The sequence below is a fragment of the Psilocybe cubensis genome, chromosome 12 (assembly GCF_017499595.1).
Source record: "Psilocybe cubensis strain MGC-MH-2018 chromosome 12, whole genome shotgun sequence".
Classification (NCBI taxonomy): Eukaryota; Fungi; Basidiomycota; class Agaricomycetes; order Agaricales; family Agrocybaceae; genus Psilocybe; species Psilocybe cubensis.
Window position 1 is genome coordinate 70114 of NC_063010.1, and position 22661 is coordinate 92774.

General features: G+C 48.2%; 8 protein-coding genes and 2 non-coding genes across 10 annotated transcripts; 5 read left to right on the forward strand and 5 right to left on the reverse strand.

The window, feature by feature from the left end:
* Positions 1-171: 171 nt before the first annotated feature.
* JR316_0012032 (uncharacterized protein) lies at positions 172-4097 on the reverse strand (the record flags this gene model as incomplete). The annotated part of the gene is made up of 3 exons (XM_047897672.1): positions 172-3735; positions 3807-3908; positions 3960-4097. 3 exons carry the CDS (start codon positions 4095-4097, stop codon positions 172-174), a joined length of 3804 nt encoding a protein of 1267 aa, XP_047742561.1.
* Positions 4098-4231: 134 nt separating this feature from the next.
* Positions 4232-5060, forward strand: JR316_0012033 (DNA polymerase delta processivity factor; the record flags this gene model as incomplete). Its single annotated transcript, XM_047897673.1, has 3 exons — positions 4232-4283; positions 4336-4602; positions 5002-5060. The coding sequence occupies 3 exons, from the start codon at positions 4232-4234 to the stop codon at positions 5058-5060; spliced, it is 378 nt and encodes a 125-aa protein (XP_047742562.1).
* A 1309-nt stretch (positions 5061-6369) lies between these two features.
* JR316_0012034 (Proliferating cell nuclear antigen) lies at positions 6370-8835 on the forward strand (the record flags this gene model as incomplete). The annotated part of the gene is made up of 5 exons (XM_047897674.1): positions 6370-6514; positions 6603-6791; positions 7418-7971; positions 8047-8316; positions 8770-8835. 5 exons carry the CDS (start codon positions 6370-6372, stop codon positions 8833-8835), a joined length of 1224 nt encoding a protein of 407 aa, XP_047742563.1.
* Positions 8836-9888: 1053 nt separating this feature from the next.
* Positions 9889-9997, reverse strand: JR316_0012035. The gene has a single exon. It is a non-coding gene; the product is annotated as a tRNA-Ser (tRNA).
* Positions 9998-10179: 182 nt separating this feature from the next.
* Positions 10180-11888, forward strand: JR316_0012036 (Glucan 1,3-beta-glucosidase 3; the record flags this gene model as incomplete). Its single annotated transcript, XM_047897675.1, has 5 exons — positions 10180-10330; positions 10395-10588; positions 10648-10795; positions 10853-11496; positions 11706-11888. The coding sequence occupies 5 exons, from the start codon at positions 10180-10182 to the stop codon at positions 11886-11888; spliced, it is 1320 nt and encodes a 439-aa protein (XP_047742564.1).
* A 2635-nt stretch (positions 11889-14523) lies between these two features.
* JR316_0012037 lies at positions 14524-14629 on the reverse strand. Its single transcript has one exon. It is a non-coding gene; the product is annotated as a tRNA-Ser (tRNA).
* A 119-nt stretch (positions 14630-14748) lies between these two features.
* Positions 14749-15493, reverse strand: JR316_0012038 (Terpene synthase 29; the record flags this gene model as incomplete). The annotated part of the gene is made up of 3 exons (XM_047897676.1): positions 14749-14815; positions 14878-15069; positions 15240-15493. The coding sequence occupies 3 exons, from the start codon at positions 15491-15493 to the stop codon at positions 14749-14751; spliced, it is 513 nt and encodes a 170-aa protein (XP_047742565.1).
* A 2748-nt stretch (positions 15494-18241) lies between these two features.
* Positions 18242-18730, forward strand: JR316_0012039 (uncharacterized protein; the record flags this gene model as incomplete). The annotated part of the gene is made up of 3 exons (XM_047897677.1): positions 18242-18304; positions 18356-18475; positions 18557-18730. The coding sequence occupies 3 exons, from the start codon at positions 18242-18244 to the stop codon at positions 18728-18730; spliced, it is 357 nt and encodes a 118-aa protein (XP_047742566.1).
* Positions 18731-19189: 459 nt separating this feature from the next.
* Positions 19190-20747, reverse strand: JR316_0012040 (uncharacterized protein; the record flags this gene model as incomplete). Its single annotated transcript, XM_047897678.1, has 2 exons — positions 19190-19699; positions 19824-20747. The coding sequence occupies 2 exons, from the start codon at positions 20745-20747 to the stop codon at positions 19190-19192; spliced, it is 1434 nt and encodes a 477-aa protein (XP_047742567.1).
* Positions 20748-21419: 672 nt separating this feature from the next.
* On the forward strand, positions 21420-22628 carry JR316_0012041 (uncharacterized protein; the record flags this gene model as incomplete). The annotated part of the gene is made up of 1 exon (XM_047897679.1): positions 21420-22628. The coding sequence occupies one exon, from the start codon at positions 21420-21422 to the stop codon at positions 22626-22628; it is 1209 nt and encodes a 402-aa protein (XP_047742568.1).
* Positions 22629-22661: the final 33 nt, after the last annotated feature.

The following is a 22661-nucleotide window of genomic DNA, read 5'->3' on the forward strand; positions in this document are numbered from 1 at the left end:
AATGAGATAGTATGAAATAGAATAGAATAGAATGGATGGTGATGAGCGTGAGTATCGAATCAAACCAGGCGAGCAGCATTGGCAGAGGCATCGGCAGCGTCGTCGTCGTCGTCGGCGGCGGCGGAGATTCGAGGTACGAATCGTGAATCGTGAATCGTAAATCGATATCGTTCATCGCTCCCCAAACCCATACCCGAACCCGAATCCATAGCGCACACTCTTCCCACCTTCACATCCCCCACCACCATGTCCATGTCGAGGTTCAACAGGACTAGGCATCGGCGTCTCGTCGTCGTCGTATTCATGGTCATCCGTACCACACACTTCACCCTCGCCGTCACCATACCCGTCGCCGTCGTCGTCGGCGGAGTGGGTGTACACGTAGGATTTGTGCGCGTTATAAACGTCAAGGGCGCTATGGACGTTGTGCGCGTTACGGACATCAAGTGCATTATGAACGTCGTACGACCCATGCGATCCAACATGCGCATTCATAGGGAGAGGAAAAGGCGAGGGATAGGAAGGTCGTATGTGGAGCTGTAATTGTGGGAGTGGTGTCGTTGTCGTTGACGCTGTCTTTTCCAATATCGTTGTCCGAGTCGTTGTCACTGTCTTTTCCACTGTCGTTGACGCTGTCGTTGACGCTGTCGTTGTCGTTGACGCTGTCGTTGACGCTGTCGAAGTCGAAGTCGAAGTCGAAGTCGCTGTCAAACTTGATCTCGAATTCGATCTCGATTCCAACCTCGACGCGGACACGAAAGACGAAGACGAAGACGAAGACGAAGACGACGGAGCTGTAGAATAAATCATCCCGCCCTCTTCCTCATCCTCCTCCTCCTCCACGTGTCCATGTCCAGGTGAAGGCGGAGACACGAGTCTAGGCGGCGCCGGCTGTACCGACGCCACACCATTCTCCTTACCCTTACCAATACCAACACCAAGCCCAGCTAGCTCAGCCAGCTCGGCACGCTCATCATTCAAGAGGGCGCGTAGACGCGCGTATGCCGATTGCGTTGCTCCTGCTGCGCCAGAGCCCGCATTTGTTCCTGCTCCTGTGCCAGTGCCCGTATTTGCGCTCACGCGTGACGCTGCCGCCGACGCCGACTCTGACCCCGACGAACCTCCCCTCCCTTCTGAGCCCCTAACCTCAGACTCGCCCTCGCGCTCAGGCATCAAAGCCTGTTTCGAGGAAGAGAACGATGAGGACGAGGACCGCGTCCCTGTGCTTCTCCCCGGCTCTCCTACACCCACACCCACACCCACATCCGGGCTGGCACCGGCGCTGGCACCCATACCCGCCAAAGAACGAGAGAAAGAGCGAGGAGGAGGCGGGAGGAGAAGGAGGGATGTTATATCCTCCCCTTCCCCTTCCCCTTCTCCTTCTTCTCCTTCCTCTTCTTCTCCTTCTCCTTCTTCTCCCTCTCCTTCGGCATCCTCTCCTTCGGCATCCTCCGCATGATCCTCGACCGTCGTTGGCACCGCTGAAGACCCAGCCCCGCCCGAACCCGCCCCAAAACGTGGGCCAAAATCAGCCTGTCTCAACGTCCGAGTCCTATCTGACTCTGCGAGTGGTTTTCTCTTCGTCATCTTTGTAGTGTACGGGTTTGAGGATGGGTGCGGGGATGGGGATGGGGATGGGTGCGGGGATGGGGATGGGTGCGGGGATGGGGATGGGTGCGGGGATGGGGATGCTGAGCTGGAAGATGTTGAGCTGGAGCGGGATACTGAGCTGGAGGATGCCGAGCTTGAGGGGGATGCTGAACCGGAGGGGGATAATCTTGAGTTTGAGCTGGAGTTTGAGCTGGAGGATGCTGAGCTGGAGGATACTGAGCTGGAGCGGGATGCCGAGCTGGACGATACTGAGCCGGAAGATCCCACCCTCGCCCTCGTACCACTCCCTATCACCCTCATAGACGACTTTTGCTTGGGTGCTTGTTTGGGTGCCTGCTCTCGAGTTTGCGTCTCTGCAGGTGTTCGCGTCGACCCCGCACTCGACCCAGCACTCATCCTCATCCTCGACCCCGAACCCGAACCCGAACTAGGCGCCAAACTCGACCCCGAACCGGAAGAAAAAACAACGCGCTCCTCGCGCATCAACGCGCGTCCTCTCCCGTTCCCACTCGCATTAGCACCCGAAAACGCACCTGAAAACGCACCCCCCACGAGCGTCTCCTCGCGCTTCAGCTGTCTCTTCGCCCCGCTTGCCGTGCTTGTGCCTGTCCCTATCGCTGTCCCTATTGCTGTCGCTGTCGCCGTGTTCGTACGAGAGCCAGAGCCAGAGCCAGATCCCATACCCACAAACTCCATCCTCGTCGTCGCGTTCGCGTTCGTCTTCTCGTTCGCCATCCTCGCCATCGTCTTCCCGTTCGTCTGCTCCTTCGCGTGCTCGGTCGTGTTCGCGTTCCCATTCGAGTTCGCGTTCGTCGCCATCGTTTCGTTCGTTGTCCTCGCGTTCTTGTTCCCATTCGCGTTCCCATTCGCATTCGCATTCGCTGGCGCTGGCGCTGGCGCTGGGCCGGGAGCGGGTACGGGTGCGGGTGGGTATGCAGGTGTGAGACCAAGCGGCGACGCGTGTGTGTACGTGCGCGTGTTCCGCGTGTTCCGCGCGTGGTTCGTGTGGTGTGCAGCCTTTTGTGCGACGGCGAGGGACAGTGTAGGTTGGAGTCGCTGTGGCAGGACGGGTGCGTGTGTGGGTGCGGGTGCGTGTGCGGGTGCGGGTGCGTGTGTAGGTTGGAGTGTGGAGGAAGAGGAGAGTGAGGAAGATGTTGAGGAGGAAGATGAGAAGGTGGAGAGTGAGGATAAGGCACCCGCAGCACCCCCGCCACCGCCAGCACCACCGACGTCGCGCGGTAGCTGTATCCGCAGAGTTATATCTTCACCTTCGCCGTCCAGATCCGCGTACGTGTCTGGATCTGAGTCGAGGTCGAGGTTGAGGTTGAGGTTGAGGTTGAGGTTGAGGCGTTCTTCTTCTTCGCACTCCTCGAATTCTTCACACTGCTCGCGCTCTTCGCACTCCTCGCATTCACATTCGCCATCTCCATCTCCATCTCCATCTCCGAGATCAAACTCGTCGAACTCGTCGAACTCTTCCTCCTCATCTTCTTCCTCTCCATCTTCCTCCTCGTCTTCATCTTCTTCTCCATCTCCATCATCTTCTTCAACACCAACCCCTCCACCACCACCACCCCCACCTACATCAGAGCTAGAATCCGAGTCAGAGTCCGAGTCCCACCCCCCCTCCTCGTCCATTTCAACAACTTCATCCGTACTCCCTTTCCATCCTCCTTGGGTAGTTGGTATGTGTTTGAGGTTAGGTGGGTGTTTGTGTTTGGGGTGCGGAACGGGAACGGGGGTAAGTTTTTGTCGGGAGTGTATAGGGATATTGGTAGTCGTAGTTGTATCCGTAGTTGTATCCGTAGTAGTAGTAGTAGGAGGAGGAGTGGTGGTGGATATACTGGAACTAGTTGCACCCATACTCGTATTCGCAGCGTCGACGCCTACTCCGACGTCGAACCCGAGGGCGCGCATGGCGGCTGCGGAGATGGGCAGGCCGTTCGGTGTGCGCGGGAGGGTGGGTGGGTTGGTGGGTGTAGACACACCGGCAGTCGGGGACGCAGACGGGGTGTGTGTATGTTGGGAGGTCGGGATCGGCAGACGCGCATGAGTGGAAGAAGAGGATGGAGGGGGTCGAACGGTGTCTGTGTTGTTGCGTACTATGTACGCAGGAGATTTGGGCTGTGAAATGAGAAATAAGGTTTAGCCTGACGAAGGAACTAGGAGGAGAAGGAGAAGCAAGTGGCACCGACCTGCAACAAACTGAGAGCGGCATGTGTCCAGCGCAGCCCGTCCAGATCCGCGAATTCAGCTTTGACGCTCAGAAAAGGCTGCATCAGCAGCTGTCTTTGTTCCTGGCAACATCAAGATGAGCGTCTATTTGTATGGGTGGGTGGGAGACGTACCTCAGTCATATGCAGCGCCTCGGCCTCTTCAGCGGCCTGCTCGAGCTCAGCTTCCAGAAGGCGCTGCTTGCGCTGCTCAGCACGGGACGCCGCTTGGATATTCAGACTCTCCACCGCCATCTGTCTCGCAGCAGTCATATAGTATAGGAGGAAAAGGAACAAAGCCGTTGAAACACCGCCCAATCAAAAACGGTGACTGTGACAAGCGTGCTTTGTGACGCTTTTTGAATTGAACGTTTCCCTTTCTTCTTCACCACCACCACCACCACACAATGCTCGAAGCTAAACTCGCAGAAGCCGGCACCCTCAAAAAGCTGCTCGACGGTACGTCCTCCTCCTTCTCTCCCTCTCTCCCTCACCCACACCTCCCACCCAGCCATCAAAGAGCTCGTCACCGACGCCAACTTTGAATGCAACGAGGAAGGCATCGTGCTGCAAGCAATGGACAACTCGCACGTCGCCCTCGTCTCCGTCAAATTCGGCGCGCCCGGGTTCAAGCGCTACAGATGCGACAGGCCGATGCCGCTCGGCGTCAACCTCGCGAGCCTCACCAAGGTCCTCAAGTGTGCCAAGGACGACGATATTTGCACGCTTAAAGCGGCGGATGAGGCGGATGTGTTGAATTTGGTGTATGAAGCCAAGAGTGAGTTTTTTTGGACGCGACGCGTTGCTTCCCGCGTCTTCTCTCTCCTTTTCCTTTTTAACCCCCTTCATTCATTTTGAATCACGAACCCTCTTGATACGAGTCCCATCCTCTCGTTCATGCATGCATGCTTGCCCGCCCTCTCCCTTTCTTCATTACACCCTTCCCCTTCTCCCTCTTCTTCTTCCTTTCTTCCTTCTTAAACTTGTCATTCCTCTTCCCCTTCCCTTTCACCTTCCCCTTCATTCCCATTTTGTGGCTGTGTCCCGTCCCGTCCCCCGTCCGCTCGTGCGTCCCTGTGTGCGTATTCGCACGTCTTGCTATACCCGTCCTCCACTCGCGCGTGCGCCACGTGCCACGTGCCACGTTGGAAACCGTCCCTGTCCAAGTCCAAGTCAGAGCCAGAGCCCGAGCCCTGTGCCACTCCGCGTCTTATCCGACGACGCATTTCGGGTTGAGATTACATTTTCGATCTGGTGTTGAGTTGGATTTGGAGATGAAGTTGGAGATGGCACAGCGCTGTATATCATGATGCGGATAACATCTCCGATCCGGATTTTTATATGCATCTGCACTCGGACGTGGACGTGGACTTGGACTCGGACTCGGAATTTAACTTGGACTCCGACATGGTCGTGGTTGTGGTTGTGGTTGTGGTGTAGAACAGGCATAAGGAAGCGCACTCGCGCTCCTTGTTGTACACCAAACACCAAGGACGGTGAGGAGGGCCGGGGATGGGTGTCTTTTGGTGTTCGATTTCGATTTTTTGGTTTTGATTTTGATTTCGATATTTTGGTGTTTGATTTCGATTTCGGTTTCGATTTCGATTTCGGTTTCTTTGGTTTTGGTTTTGGTGTTTCCTCCTTTTTTTTTCGTTTTGCTTTTCGTTTCTTTTTTTCGTTTTGCTTTTCATTTCCATTTTTCTCCTTCTCCTTCTCCTTCTCTCTCTTCCCCTTCTTCTTCTTCTTCTACTCGTTCTGCGAAGAATCACCGCTTCACCGCCATATCAGTCCACTCTGCGCCTTTTTTTTGGTGGATCCATCAGCGGTTTTTTACTTTTTGTTTTCTGGTTTCTGCTTTCTGGTTTCTGTGCTTCATGTTCGATGTGCGATGTGGGCTGTGTGCCGTTCTATGCGATTCTACACGGTTCTCCGCCGTTCGCTACCCTTCGTTCCGCATGCGCCATTTCCGCGTTCGTGTTCGTGTTCGTGTTCGTGTTCGTGTTCGTGTTCGTGTTCGTGTTCGTGTTCGTGCTCGTGCTCGTTCTACTTCATTTTATGCTCGTTCTACTTCGTTCTACTTCGTTTTGTGCTTGTGCCGTTCTGCGCCGTTCTGCGCCCTTTTGCACCGTTTTGTAACCGTTCTGGTTCGGTTTGTGCTCTTTCTGCTTCGTTTTGCACCGTTTTGTGCCCTCCTGCACCGTTCTGCTTCGTTCTGCTTCGTTCTGCTTCGTTCTGCTTCGTTTTGTGCCTTTCCTGTTCCTGTCCCCGTCCCCGTCCCCGTCCCCGTCCCCGTCCCCGTTCTCATTGCGGTTTCCGTTCTGAGCTGGTCCGAGTCCGAGTCCGAGTCCGAGTCCGAGTGCACAGGTAGCAGGAAGGGAGGCTGGAGGATGGAGGATGGCGATGAGGAGGACGATGGCGATGGCGTTGATGATGGCGTTGATGATGCGCGGCTTGTGCTTGTGCTTGTGCTTGTGCTTGTGGTGTCGCTGATGCCGATTCTGATGCTTGTTGTGCGCTGTGGGCGGTGTGGGCGCGTTGTCTGATGATGGCTTCGACGACGAGCGACGAGGATGTTGTCGTTGTTGCTGCTGCTCCTGCTGCTGCTCCTGTTCCTGTTGCTGCTGCTGCTCCTGTTGCTGCTCCTGTTGCTAGTGGTGGTGGTGGTGGTGGTGGTGGTGGTGGTGGTGGTGGTGACAGCCTTCTTTATTTTCGTTTTTTTTTTTTTTTCCTTTTTTTCCTTTTTTTCGTTTTTGTTTTCGGTTTCGGTTTCCTTTTTAGAAAAGGTGGAAAAGGAGATAAAAAACGAGAGCGAGAAGGAGAGGGAGAGGGATGACGACCTCGAACTCAACCTCGAACTTGAACTCGACCTCGAACTCGAACCCGAAATCGCGCTATTTGAACGCGCTGCTGGGCACATTTCCTTTTCCTTTTTTTCTTTTCTTTTTTTTTGTTTCTTGCAAACGCGTTGTGTGTTTTTTTTGGGGGGGTTCGTGTTCGGTTTTTGGGTTTTTTGGTTTTTGGAATTTTGGTTTGCGCCTCGAAATTCATTCATTCATTCTTTTCGTTCATGTCTTTTTCGTTTTTTTTTTTTTTTTTTTTTTTTTTTCCTTTTTTCCTTTTTTCCCTTTTTCCTTTTTTCCTTTTTTCCCTTTTTGCTTTTTTTGCTTTTGATTTTTCTTTCGTGCTTTATTTTCTTTCGTGTATATTTTATTTCGCTTTCATTTCATTTCCAATTTTTTGTGTTTCTTTTTTTAATTTTTTCGTGTTCTGCATGCATTTTTCGCATTTCGCGTTCACATTTGCTTTCGCGCATCACATCCCCTCTACTCTTTTTTGCTTTTATCTCGCTGGAGACCTTCCCTTTGCCGCACGTACGGCTACACTCGCGGGTCCGGTTCGTGGACGATCAAGACATTGAGTGCGCATCCATCCGGGTGCCCCCAATTCCGTGTATTCCCATTCTCCCTACTCGCGAGTGCAAAACGGGTCTCCCACCCATCTCTCCTCTCCTCCCTTCTCCTCCCCTCTCCTCTCTTCTCTCTCCTTTCCCATCCTCAACCAACCCAAAACTAACCCCCTCCCTCCCCCCACAGACTCGGACCGCATCGCCGAATACGACATGAAGCTCCTCGACATCGACGCCGACACCCTCACGATCCCCGACACCGAATACGACGCGCGCGTCACCCTGCCCTCGGCCGAGTTCACGCGCATCGTGCGCGATCTCTCGCAGTTGGGCGAGAGCGTGCGGATCGAGGTGAGTAAGGAGGGCGTGCGGTTCGCTAGTGATGGCGAGGCGGCGAATGGGAGTGTGTTGTTGCGCATGGCGGAGGGTGCGGGGGGAGGGGGAGGGGAGAAAGGGGAGAAGGTGATCAAGCCGAAGAAGGAGGGTGGGCTTGGAGAGGGTGGATCGCAGGCTAAAGAGGAAGATGACGATGAGGACGGTGGGAGGGTTAAAGTGAAGAAGGAGAAAGATGCTGAGGATGTTGAGATGGATAATGAGGATGAGGAGGAGGAGTTTAAGCCTAAGGACGACGACGATGAGGATGTGGAGGATGAGGATGAGGATGAGGATGGTGAAGAGGAGAAAGAGGATGATGAGGACGATGAGGAGGGTGATGAGGACAGCAAGAAGCGGAAGAAAAAGGTGTGTTGCGGTTGCGCGCTCCTTTATTATTACTATTCAATCAAATTTATCTGATCCAAAAACCCATAAACCCAGGCAAACGGTAAATCCAAACCCTCCAAAAAAGCCAAAACCTCCTCCTCCAAGTCCTCCAAACCCTCCAAGTCCTCCTCCAAATCCAAAGGCAAAGCCAAATCCTCCTCCTCCTCCAACCCCGACGAAAACACAGACAACGACGCGATAATCATCGAGATGAACCAACACGTTTCTTTGACGTTTTCGTTGAAGTACCTGGTCAATTTCTCGAGAAGCGCGAGTTTGAGTGGGAGGGTGCAGCTTTTGATGAGTAATGATGTGCCGTTGTTGGTGAGTGTTTTTTTTTGGTTTTGTGGGGGTTTTGGGGGGGTTTTGTGTGTGTGGTGGTTTTTTGCGTTGTGGGTTTCTTACTTGCGTTGGGCGTTGGGCGTATGTGAGCTGGGTGTTAACACTTGGATTACTTTGACGCGTCGCGTCGCGCCATATCTCGGACCCTGTGGTTTCTTTTTCTTTTTTGTCTTTCGTGGTGGGTCCGACACGGGCACGGGCACGGGTATGGGGGCTCGTCGGGGTCGGTAACGCGCGGGGCGGATAGAGGTAGAGCTGCGGACGTGTACTTCGCCGGTTTTCTTGTTCATCCGCCTCTACATCCGCATCTGCATCTTCGCCCCTCCCTCCCTTCTCTTTCTCGCGTCTCTTCTCATTCCCTCTCCATCCTAAACACAACCCAACCGAACCCAACCACTAACACATCTTTCTTTCCTTCTTTTTTTTTCTTTTCAGGTCGCATACGACTTTGACCAAGGATACATCCGGTACTACCTCGCGCCCAAGATCGGGGACGATTAAGTAGTCGTCTTAGTCGTCTGGTCCTGCTCGCGTTACGTGGTGAAGTCATCGAAGCGAGATGAGGTTGTAGTTGAATTGTAGCTTTACGGAGATCTGAGATTGGGGATTGGAGATCAGATGTGTGAGTACGAGTACGAGTACGAGGTCAAGGTGGAGGTGTCGTTTATGTATGTGGATATGTAGAAAAGTATTGGTTCTAGTAGGTGTAGGTGTAGGTGTAGGCAGAATTTCATACCCCCTCCCCCCTCTCCTTTCCCCTCTCCTTTTCCCTTTCCCCTCTCTAACTCATACGCACCGCACGACAGCACAGCCAAAAACGACCTTCCTTCATCTCACTTTACAGCTTGCAGGCTTGTTTTATCTAACTTTGTTTGAATCTATCTTGTGTTTTTTTATCTAACCTTGTTTGCATTCATCTTGTTTTATATCGCCTTGTTTTGTATCGCCTTGTTCGATTTTCATCTTATTTTATATCACACTGTCCAATGTCGCACCTACACATTGCCCAACTCACAACCTCACGCCACAACTCACAACTCGCCTTCCGTCCTCTCAGTCCTCTCAGTCCTCTCATTCCATTTCCCTTTCCCTTTCCATTTCCCCAAACCCCTAAAAGTATTTCTAACTTAAATCAAGGCTATACAATTTTTTTTTTTTTTGTTAAAAAAAAAATAGTACACAATTACAATTACAATTCCTACACATTCCCACACATTCCTCCTCCTCTTTCCTTCAAGTTATTCATCTATCGTTCCGTTTTGAAAAAAACCTCGTCGCTTATGAAATATCCCACGAACAGTAACAGCAACAACAACACATATTTTCTAAGCTGTACTTTGCTCTGCTCTGTTCGTTCTCGTTCTAACTTCATGTTGCTGTGTGAAATAGAAATATTGTCGTGGAAAGTACATACAGTACTAATGACAACAGGTGTGCACGTTCCTGCACTTCAACCGACACCAACTATCTCCCCTTCGCCCACCAATTAAAGGAAAACCATGCAGCAACCCGTTGCGAAGGAAGGAAGACGTTCCAACCTCCCAACAAAAGTAACGACGCCAGCAGGATTTGAACCTGCGCCCTCAAAGAGGAACAGATATTAGAACTTATGGGTGCAACTTATGGTTCTAATCTGTCGCTTTAACCACTTAGCTATAGCGCCTACAACTGACCACGCCGGCAGCACAACTCGGCAGCATGTGCCATAAGCGCCCATCTGCCTACCACGAGTGAGACTGAATCAGCCCGAGTTGTGAAATTGATTCTGAATCGCAATGTCCTCACCAGCCATCGACCGATTTTGGCTTGGTGTGAATCACATCATACAATCGGACTCTACTCGTAATGCACAAGCTCTTATCGAAACTCGATTCCATCAAAGGTCGAGGTCCACATGCAGGAGATTCCGTGACGTCCAATAGCACCACAGATGAGACATTACCAATTAACCAAGCGGATGTATACAAGTACAGACGACACAGAGGTGTCAATCTCGGTGAGTTCCCCAACCTCTTCGAGTACGCCGCATGCATCTATACTAACCGGATACCTTCCTTTAGGATCGTGGTTCGTGCTAGAACGCTGGATCACCGAGAGCCCTTTTAAATACGCAGCATCTCCTGCCCAAAGCGATCTTGACATCGCCCGCGGGTCAGACGCTAAACAGGTGTTAGAAGCGCATTGGGATACGTGGATCACAGACGAAGATTGGACATGGATTTCAAAAATGGGGCTAAATGCTGTCAGGATCCCGGTGCGTTTCCGCTTTGTCATGTCACTGTGGAGTAGAAGCTAAGGTTTAGACGACAATAGATTGGGTATTACCACTTGTGCGGAGCCGACAGACGGGTATTGGATGGTACAGATTTTGCGAACTATCACGAGGTATACGAAGGAGCGTGGTCCAGAATCATTGGTGCTTGCACAAAAGCCGAAAGTCTAGGTATAGGAGTCTTACTAGGTATGTACACAACCCATAGAAATCCTTCGAAACTAAGCATTCATTCAATCGTTACAGACCTACATGCAGCTCCAGGTGGGCAAAACGCATCGTCACACTCTGGAATATCGGACCCACATCCCAATTTTTTCGCACACACCCATAACCAAAGAAACACCATATACATTCTAAAATCACTGCTTCAGTCTCTTTCATCCCATAACCTCTCCAACATTATCGGAATCGAACTTTTAAACGAGCCAGATCCCCCATCCGATACCGCACTAACGAAATGGTACACCCGCGCCATATCCGAACTACAATCTCTCAACACAGACATGCCCCTATACCTAGGCGAGTGCTGGCGAACGGGCGTCTACGCCGAATACTTGGCCAACCATCCGCCTCTGGGAATGGCGGTGCTCGATCACCACCTCTACCGCTGTTTCACTGCAGAAGATATCCGAACCAGCGTCGACGACCATATCCGCGCCATGGACGACCCAAATGGTATATCCCACGTCCTTTCCAGTGCATCAGAAAAGGTGGGACGGGTTGGTGGGGGCCTTGTCGTGGGTGAATGGTCAGGTGCACTCAACCCTGGCTCGCTAGCTGGAATATCCAATGAAAACGAAAAGAAGAAAGCATACGTCGCCGCTCAACTACGAATGTTCGACAGGTCCTGCGGTGGCTGGTTCTTCTGGACGTACAAAAAAGAGATGGTAGGAGACACAGGCTGGAGCTTGCGAGATTCAGAAGGCGCCGGGGTGTTTCCTTCCTTTGTTGGCATTCCACGAGACGAACCACGTATAAACCAAGTCATACATACCAGTAGAACTTCGGAAAGAGATCTGGCCCATGATCAAGCCTTGGGTAACCGCAGATTTATTCGACGCACTATGAATATTATGCTGACCTATAGCATATCCAGCTGCCCACACACAGTTTTGGGATCAATACACAGGATCTTACGATCACTCATTATTTGGCCGAGGCTTTATTCTGGGCTGGAACGATGCCTATCATTTTATATGCTTCACACCGGCTTCCTCGCAAACGGTCAGCGAAATCGGTTTCTTTGGCGCCTGGGCAACGAGGCGAGCAAGAGAGTTAAATTTAGATGTAAAAGGGAAGCATTATTGGGAGTTTGAACACGGAATAAAACAGGGTTGTAGTGCAGCCTTGAACGACTACAAAACCATGTAATTATGTCTGCCATATCACGATCAGTGCGAAATTCAGTAAATGGTAAGAGGAAATTCTTACTTTCAAAATTCATTCTCGTTGAGGACTATCCCGACTGTCAGAAATTCAGGCTCTTCTAATAACCCGCCTAAAGCTGATCTTTTCCATCGCACGAACCCCGTGTTGTACTTGTTGGGACAATTACAAAATAAGGCAATATCGACACAATGAAGGCTGTTGCAGCTCTCGAAAAGACTCTTTGCAAAGCTCTTAAGCGCAGCAGCCTGCTTAGAAATGCTGGCGGACGAGTCCCAATCTGGCGTACAAAAAATAAGCCTCTGCAACTGGGGGAATGAGGCAAGAAGTCGGTGATCCTGAGAACAATCTTGGTATTCCATAAACCATTTCCATATTTGAAGTGTTGTACTCACCGCCATAATGAGGGTTTGAGCAACAGAAAACTCAAGAGTATTCTGAAAGTATGACCCGAATGAGATCGTTTTGATGAAACGTTTCTCTTCGCCTATGCGCCACGTCAAGGCCCCGTTCAAATTCTTCCAAACTAGGTGGGTAACGTTTTTCCGCGTCAGAAACGTTCGTATAAACAAATAGCTCCCTCCAACGCATTCAAGAAGTGGCAAAAACTTGGGATCATTCGCCGAACCTTCAAAAAGATTTCGATGCCTTTCAAAGATTATTTCTAGATGAAGGTGTCGGAGGTTGGGTTGAAAAGTCAGAAAATGCATAATCGGTTCTTCATCACTCACAAATGGCCAACATAAAGAATGTAGCTGAAACGAGGGCTTGGGAATTGTTCCTGGACTAATGGTGATCTGACCCTCTCTAGAATCCCGCTGCCCGAAGAGCAGATAAGCAGCTGCGGGCCCATAGTCATTCCATGATTCTCGCATAACGAGTGACTTTAAGCCTGTCATTGCACACAACCCCTCTTTGACCAGGTCCCACAGATGTAAATGGTCCGCGGAATGATTGAGGGGTGCCGAATGATATGCTCGTACAAGAACAGCAATGCGAGGAGTTGTGGTGATCGTTCGGAGGAACGCTATATGTCTTTCGTAGTCTCCCATCGGTATAAACTGTGCAAATATGTTAGTAGAATATGATCGAGGAAGCCAGTACCCTCTGCCATAGTGCTGCTGGTATGTATCGTCAGCGTCACAAGACGGAAGTGTCATAGGTGAGGCATAGAGACAACGCTCCGCTTCCTGCCGGAGGATATGAGATGACAATGTCAGCGAGTAGAGCGTTCTACGATCAGTGATAAAGGCACAGATTGGCTGAACCAATTCAGGTGGAATGGGGAGAAGCGACAATGGGAGACCCAAAGGTTTATCGTGGATGGTGGTGGAAGAATCCATCATGGTTGTCTTTCTATGAACAAGAAATATAGGATTTATAGCGGCAATGACCTTTAGGGTCACATTGTAACAGAACAATGCTCCAATGAGGCCTAGCGTCTTTCAGGGCCAGTGCAAGATGTTGAATTACAAAGTATATCTAAAAATGGGACAATGCTTCTCATCGGCGTCAGGTCAACTCGGTGAGGCAATATGCACTGCGCGCGCCGACCGCTGTAAGTTAAACATACAGCAGAAAACTTACATGTCTTATGTAAGTTTTGCTGTAAGTTTGACATACAGCACATGTGTATAAAAAACAAACACTTGGCAAAGACATATTGTGTTTGGTGGCTCTATGCCGACCAAACACAATTGCTGTAAGTAGACTGTAAATAGAATAAACACCTAAATTACACAAATTGTGTTTGTCCGGTGTTAGTAAAACATACACATTTTCTGTAAGTTGTACAAACAGCACTTACTGTAAGTAAAAATTACACACAAAGAAAACAATTTGTGTATGTTATACTTACACAAGTTTTTCAATTCATTTAATGGTGTAAGTATAACATACACAAATTGTTTTCTTTGTGTGTAATTTTTACTTACAGTAAGTGCTGTTTGTATTACTTAAAGAAAATGTGTATGTTTTACTAACACCGGACAAACACAATTTGTGTAATTTAGGTGTTTATTCTATTTACAGGCTACTTACGGTAATTGTGTTTGGTCGGCATACAGCCACCAAACACAATATGTCTTTGTTAAATGTTTGTTTTCCCGACACATGTGCTGTAAGTTGAACATACACCTAAACTTACATAAGACATGTAAGTTTACTGCTGTATGTTCAACTTACAGCGGTCGGCGCCCGCAGTGATGTCATTGAATATGATGATACATCAACTCGAAAGCAAAGGGTTGAGGCCATGCAATGTGTGCGAGGCATTCGACTTAGAACATATTAAGCCTAGCTTAACGGGGAGACAGATGGTTTTGGGAGTTTGTTGGGTTAAACGAGAGAGAACTAGAGGGAAAAAATAGGTTGATTTCAATCAGAATTCAGATATACAGTGGCGATGTGGCGTAAAACACGAGGTTAGTGCCAAATTCGAAGATCAGTGTCCATGGACACTTGAAAAATCTTCTAAAAAGACAGATAAATTAGGCAAGACGTTATTCAGATGCAAAGATCAAAAGGAACGACGCCAGCAGGATTTGAACCTGCGCCCTCAAAGAGGAACAGATAATCAGGATAATGGGATTGTTTTATTCTAATCTGTCGCTTTAACCACTTAGCTATAGCGCCTATACCACTACATGTTTTGGTACAGTTATATTGAGATGCAATCAGAGAACTTTTAGAAAGCCATTGTAACGCATTGATGTGCTTCATGGCGTATCAATGCCCTCGGCGTCTGAATAATATCAAGGTGTACTTGCAAAGGATTTGATATCGGAGAGTCGGTAACGGTCGCATAGGTAGTGAAATGCTCTGTAAAACAGTCTCTGGGTCAGTTGTACATTTCACATGTTACATAATATTATAAAACTTACATATATCCATTGACAAATCTCATCCAAAGAGAGTATGCTTTGGTGCCTCTGAGAGCTTCCGTAACTCTCTCATAAGCATCCAGTGTCTCATTTACGACATCCTCCAAAACTTCAATCACGTCCTTATGAAGAACATTGGCGCGGTTATGGATGTAATTATTTCTTTCACCTGCGAGCTCCTCCTTGTAGAATCTGTTCCGGATCACTATCAGTACAATATTCAAAGGAAATACCACAGCCATGAAAGAACCTACGACAGTATATCATTTCCTAGATTTATAAACATTGAAATATTGTCAATTAACTGGATATAATCCCGTACATGGATACCAAGGTCCTTCGGAAAGAGCATAAATGCGTACGCGGCTGCTGAGCCTGTTTTATTCCTGAGATAATAAGGCCATGATATCGCAGTATTTGGTATTGACATATTCATAATTGCAGGGGTCTGCTCCATTAAACATCCATTGACAAAGTCACAAGCAGATACGATGATTTTGCTAGCTGGTAAGGTATCCCATAGGTCATGCATACTTCTCAAAAGTTCGCGGAACTCTGAGAAGAACGAGCTATCAGGAGACTGGCATGCAAGAATCCCGTGCTGGAATGATTCCATCGACGAATGGAAGCGAGATCCAAAGTTATCAAGGTAGATAGTGTACCTGTGAGAAGACGATAAGGTAACTAGGTCAGACTTCTATAGGAGATATGGGTGATATCTTCATACCACGTATATCGAGCGACTTGCAGCCTTATTTCTGGAGAGTGAGTAGGGTAAGCAAGCTAGCAAATGATCTATCGTTAGTTCTCCGCTTTTCACCGTCTGGAAACATTGCGAATCACCTCTGCTATCGCGGCCGACTCATAGCACAAGTCCAAAAACCACTTCTCCCCATTGTCGTATGCAAAACACTCGGTTTTTAGGGCCGTATAAGTCGCATTCTGTAAAGTTATGCCATTATGTGGTACAAAGTTAATTGTCTTGGTGAATCTTGTACATATATCCTTGATACGATTGGTGATCACCATTCGTTACCTCTGCTCCAGAATTGGATTGGAAGATAGGGGAGGAAATCGGTTCTTGCGTTCGTTGGGTACCAGGTTTGATAAAGATTCTTTTATGTTGTGAGCCGGATAAGAAATAATGAAACCATATATAGTTGAACTTTATTCTACTTGTATGAGGCATGTCAAGCCTCTTCCGATTTACTGATGCGAAGTACAAAGTGCAACATAAAGAAAATGTTTCTGATTTGAACTCGGCCAATGCTCGCGTCCGAGTCAATGGTAGGCTGCATATATCCTAGATGAGAAATTTTTCTTTTACAATCCGTAATAACCCTCATTTCCAGCGGTAAAGAATGCTCCGTATCGATAGGATCTCGTCATGGATTCATATTTTCCGAGATAAAATGAGGAATGAGTATATTTATTTCCACCAGGTTAGGGGTAATCGGAACAGTAGAAAACTATTTTGGAAGGATTGATATTATCATACAAATTTGACGATGTTCTTTGTCGAAAATGCTGCTCTGCGACGTTTCAAACCACCATGGGTCACGTCGTTCTAATGATACTAGTAACGGACAGTAACAGACTACAGGCGATGCACAGGGGTGAAATTTTAAACTCAGACGGCCCAGGTGGTCCGTGCACGATGACTGTAAATTAAAATTTAGTAAAAATAACGCTTCTGGTCTGTGCGATAGATCAATCTCGCGCGTTCTGCAGTGTCAAGAGATATTAATATTCCAGATAGAGGGTCTAACATTGTTCCAAGGGTTGTAGATAAGGCTACTATATTTGCTGATCTTATCTGCTAATAGTGACAGGACTAAAACTAGTACCCTCCTTGGCACGTCAGTTAGTACATGCCTCATCACATACAAGATTCATCCCGCTTTGTTGTCCAGCGATTCGTCGTATAGGAGAAAGTTCACACGCATTGCAGTAATAATCGACGATTTGGCTGCTGCCTACTCGTTGGTATTGCTTGTCATGACCATTAGCACAACTCTTCCCTCCTCGTTTAATCGGCTGTATGGTACAATGTAAGGCCTGGGAAGATTTCCTATTACCTTGTCTCTCTATTTGTGCTGATTTTGGCCTGGTTTGGCTCCCATATCAGCCAACCCTGACAGTCCTTTTCAGGTGTTCTTCCATATATATAAGCTTTTCTACCCCGCAGGGCATCGACGCATCAACGTTTCAACAATGACAATGACGAATTAATGTTTTAAAGCCACAATTAAAGTCAAACTTATCAGGACAATCTCCGGTACGGGATCAAAGATCGTGAAAATGAATCCAATAAAGACTTCGTTGGCTGTAAGCTAAGAACCGTGCTGAGGCCTTAAAGAGGCACGGTATTGCTTGGGTATTGCCCACGTGTTACTCTGGAGCCCGATTGAAACTAACCCGACAATCTTGCTTTGATTGAATAGCAGTTAAGTTGAAAGTGATAAAGCTACGATGTATTCGAAGCTGTAGTATGCTCCACCTACACACGACACGAACATCTAGTGGACTATTCTCAAAGTTCGATGGAAGGACCAAGGATTAGTATGATTGTACGGAATTGTCCAGTCAAGCTCCTTTTCTGCCTCAAAATGACGTCACGAGATATGCAATCATCCGACACTACAACTGGCACCCAAGGTATTAGGCTTCAAGACTATACACAATTAATCCACCCATCCGGATGAAGGAAGCATAGCACCACTTTGGACGATGAAGGTGGCCTCGGAGCTCGCTCGACGTTGAGTCCAGAGTACTGTGCCGTTAAGCATCTGAGTCGGATTTGCCGACGCTCAAGGCTATGTCAATGCCTCGTACTACGTTGTCAATAAGCTGGCTAACTGGGCTGCGAATCAGGACTTTATTGGCAGTTACTTCGAGGGAAATTAGCCACTACTCTCCTGAGGGATAAATATCTCATTTAGAATATTTATCTACACCTGTTGGATTGGTATAAATGACCTGGTACCCCCGGGCTGATTGTAACATTGTATCTGCCTACAAATCGCCCTCTGTCTGTACTACACAAGTTTCTTAATCTAATGATACTGATACATATTCTTTTTCTATTTGCATTGCCTTTTATTCGAGGCGCCAACGCGTCATTGACACCTGATCAAGTGGTGATCAATATCAAGGCAATTACCACCGTATCTCAAGACGCCAATACTGCTCTCGCACCGCTCTCTCCATCCACATCAGTTGCGGTAATTACAACATCAGGCCAAGTAAGAATATTCTTCTTTCTTGGTACCCGTTAACTGTTTCCTGACGAAAAGTCCTTGACTAGAGACTCGCGGCTGAGTTCGCAAACATTGTACAGAGCCTCACTGGGGATGTAACTGCCATGAATACCACACCACCGTTTACCGATGATCTAGCTGGGCCTATTGTGGATGCTTTAACCGATGTGAGTATTCAATTTACTCATGTAATTCCCTATTCAACTGTGGCACTACAGTTCGTAAAGGTCCATCAGATTCTGCTTTCCACTGTCATTGGAAAACAGTCTATCTTTGCCCAGTTTCTTCTCACTGCACCAATTGCCGCGGCTCTCCGTGCTCTTGAGTCAGAAGTAGATGTAAGTGCCTTGAGACTGAAATTTATATCATTCCTCTATGATCCACGTAATTTTCTCATAAACAACTTACATTGCTCCCAGTTTTTCGCGTTTTCGCTTATAGCTTTGATTCCAACGCGTACCTCATCGGTCAAAGATTGTCAGCAGAGCCTCGATAGTTCTCTTGGAGACGCCATCGCAAAATATCAAGCAATATGCATCCCGAGTGTATTGTATCCCGCTATTCCCCCTGTCTGTGTATCATTAACATTGTGAGGGGGACATCTAACCGATGGAAGATGGTACCGGACACTTGCGTGTTGCTACAGTAGAACGGTTTGCAAGGTTTGCTTCTATCTGCAGAATCAATGTATTGGATCGAGTAAGTTCAAGATCTCCTTGGTGGCAATGCCAAGTCATTGAACATGGCCCTTCTCAAACACCTGGCAAACGGGTCCTCATCTATCTTATCTCATCCTGGAGGCCTAAACAGCCCCCGTCTTGCATTAACCCTTATTGTGCAATGATATTGTGTAACATATCATGGACACTAACTGAATATGAGCCACCAGCGGCATCGGACAGTAAATACATGCTTCTCGTCTACTAGTAAAGTCTTTGAACATTATTTGGTCATACTTAACAAATCAAATCGACATTCTACATCAATTATGAAACAGGCGCGGATCCCCGTCGTCATCACACATACAGGTAGAAAAAGATATATTGATCCATTTAGGACAGACTGGCAACCCATCTCGACGTTAACCTTCCCCTACGTACTTGATCCATTGTCAAAAGGTCGAATCCTGTCTTGCCTCCATCTAACCACCTCCTCCTTCCTTTCCATCGGGCATACAGTTTTACCTCTTTCGATCCAGAACCCTCTGAGTGCCCCGAAAAATCGGCCATAACAACAGATGGGATTAGATTGGTGCTTAAGGCAACATCGATACATTCGAGCTTCCAGCATGTTGTAAACAGATATTCCACCGAGGGCGGCGCCACAATTGATTTTATAGGACGGGGAGGTACTAATGCCGCTAACGCCGTGAAGTTACTATGCGAACCTAAATGAGGGGAAGTGAGGTTAGGTGAGAAGGAGGGTGGAAGTAGTGGTCCAGACGCTGGAATTGCGAAGAAGAACAAAGTGGAAAGGGGAATGGGAGGTTTTGAGGCATTGATGCGTTTAGATGAGAGAACCAGTTCACGAAGGCAGGGAAGCCTCTGCAATACCATAAGGTCCTATTATATGAGCCGTAGATTGATTGAAATTGGGAGAGGATATCAGAGTAGAAAAAATGTTATCACGGCGGATTTTAGTGAGAAATCCAGGGAAGAATTCATTACGGGAATTGATAAATCTTACCTCTTCATGACAATCGTCTAATTCCAACACCTCCAGCCCACGCAGGTACTCCACAACACCGACCCCGAACGACGGTCTGTAGATAGTTGCTTCAAAATACAACGCACGGAGCTTTCCCATACCAGAAGTTCCCAAACCATTGATATAGGCGGATGTACTTGATTTTTCATCAAGTACTAACGCGCTTATGGCATTCTGTGTACGCAGGAATTCTGATAGTCCGGGTTCGTCGTTCCATGTCCTACAACCCCAATACATTGTTTCTAGTTGGAAGGAAGGACCAGGATCTGGTCCGCATCCATGTACAGCTTCCAAACCAGGGTCTACAAGCGTCAAGCCTCGTATTTCCGACTCATTCCACCAGGTGCGATGCTGATCTCGCTCGAAGTCAGGGTCGTTTACATATAGAGGATGATCTCTTCTTAACAACAATGACTGTGCCGCAGGTCGCCCATCGAACGTACGCAGCCAAAGCTCCTTTAACCCCTTCATTGTGCGAAATGCTCTAGCTGTGTAGCGCCACAGTGGAGTATCTGCATGTTTCAATATAGAGGGTGAGTGGTAAGCCTTCACGAGCAATGCGAGCCGCGGATTCGTCGAGACAGTTCTTAGAAATAAAAGATGTACCCATGGGTCATCAACGATGGATCTGTAGGATGGAACTGGTGCAGGTAGCTTTGGATTGGGGTATGGAGACATAGGAGATGCATAAAGCAGAGGCTCAACTCGATTTCTAAAGAAGTGCGATGTAAGAGTCAGTGCATGAAATGATCCACGATCGTTGATTTCGTCGACGATAAGCTCCAAGAGCTCTATTGGGATACGCGGAGATGGGTGCATAGGATATGTGAGAGGATAACCAATGTTGATCTTTTTATATGACGAGGTGAACGTCGACTCCCTTGTAGTTACTGTTGTTGACATGGTGAATGGCGAACGTAAAGAAGCATTGAACACACCGACAAAGCGGAGATAGTTCGGACGGCAACTACCGCGTGGCCAATATGTTATGTAGAGCCGTGAGCACACTGGCAAGGCTTTCTGTCAATACTGCTCCCAGGTATCCAGAAAAACATAAATTCTTCATGAGTTTTCCTAGCTGACCGCCTTGTGAACGCCGTCTTGATTGATCCTAACAGTGCTCGAGATGCAAGAGCAAGCCCCTGGCTATGTTTGCTATCTGACCCTGAAGACGGAAAGTATCAAATGATGCTAGTTTCCCAGCTTTCGAAAACTTCCGCTGGCCCTGGAAATCTGTCATTCCATATGGTCCGTGCGCAGAGAGTGATGAAGGAAAACGAAAGGTAGAACAGGGCCGGTCGGTGTTTCTCAGGAGGGGGATCAAGTGATCAATATTCAATCGGTGACAGCATTGGAATGGCTCCTGGGCTCGTCTCAGAGAATGAGGTAGAAGGACGGATGGGCCTCTTGATATAGTCAAACTACATCATTAGATTTTTCTCTGTTTTCGCACGATGCGTTGTGGAACAAATCCCCTACATATTAAACTTCCGTTTATTATTATCAAAGTTGTAAGTTCTCGAGATCCATCAGAATTTGTTCTTCGTTTAATCTGTCAATTAGGATACGAATAATATGTATAAACCGAAACAGCATATGATAAAACTTTCGGAGGTCCATGCCTTTCATGCCTCTGATGAAACTGTCGTTACTGAAGATACAAGGTATGTCAGTAAGGCTTGGTACGTTTATGCTAATGCAAACAAGACCCTGTATAGACTCATAAATCGGAACTGGCAACAACAGAACCTACTTATATATACAGAGAAATCCACAAGTGTAACTACCGGTTATCATTTTAAATCTCCTGTACACCCCCTTGCACGCACGTTGGCACGCTCAATGCCACCCCCGCCACCCCCACCCCCGCCACCGCCACCGCCCCCACCCCCTCCCCCGCCCCCTCCGCGACCGTCCCCTCCTCATCCCACCACTTTTCTTACCCATACAATTTCGACACAGACGCCAACATCATTGGTCTCGATTTCTACCACGTTTCACGCAACAAGCATCCGACAAAACACTGCTTCCGAAGGTCACTCCTCCGCACACCTCAACAACAAGTCACAAGCGGGTGGACTAATGAGCCAGATTAATGGACAAAACTCCCTTTTTTCTGCGGAGATAGCCAACTCGTCGACTCTGACTCTGTACCCCCAGACACACACACTATCTTCGTTAGGGATAGGAGAAAAAACAGATGCGCAAAGCATTCCCACTTCATCTAATTCCGCCCCTGGCGTTCCTCTTTCCTCTACAGCGCGCCCAGGAGCTTCCAAAAATGCAGCATTGTTTGCCGGCTTTGCAGTAGGGATCTCGTGTGGAGTTCTGTTGCTTGTTTTCATCCTAATCAGGAGGTACAGGCGGAGGAAAGCTTTGCGCGTAGAGCCGTACAATAAAGAAGATGAACTCGAGAATCAAATGGTGGACGCTGATTTTTGGACCCCAGCCACTGCACCCTCCACTCAAGGCGGCATGACCAGAACATCCCTATGGGTATCGCAACATAGTATGCCAACGACGGGGAATGATGCCAGTGAATTTTCACAGGCAGTAAATCCATTTACGGGTGGTCCTGAGGTTCCTAATACGGGGTATACCATTGATACAACCGTTCTCGCAGAGCTCGAGAGCATTTGTGACCGTTTAACGTCAGAGATGGTGGAAGTGCGAAATCAATCATGGGGGCGGCCTCCAACCTACAGCGCGCTACCTATAACTGTCGCTCTTGCACAGAATCATGATGTTCTTGTACAGACTCATGAGTCAGAGCAGAAAGATTGATAAGGACAATATTTCGCGGACAAGTTGTTAGTG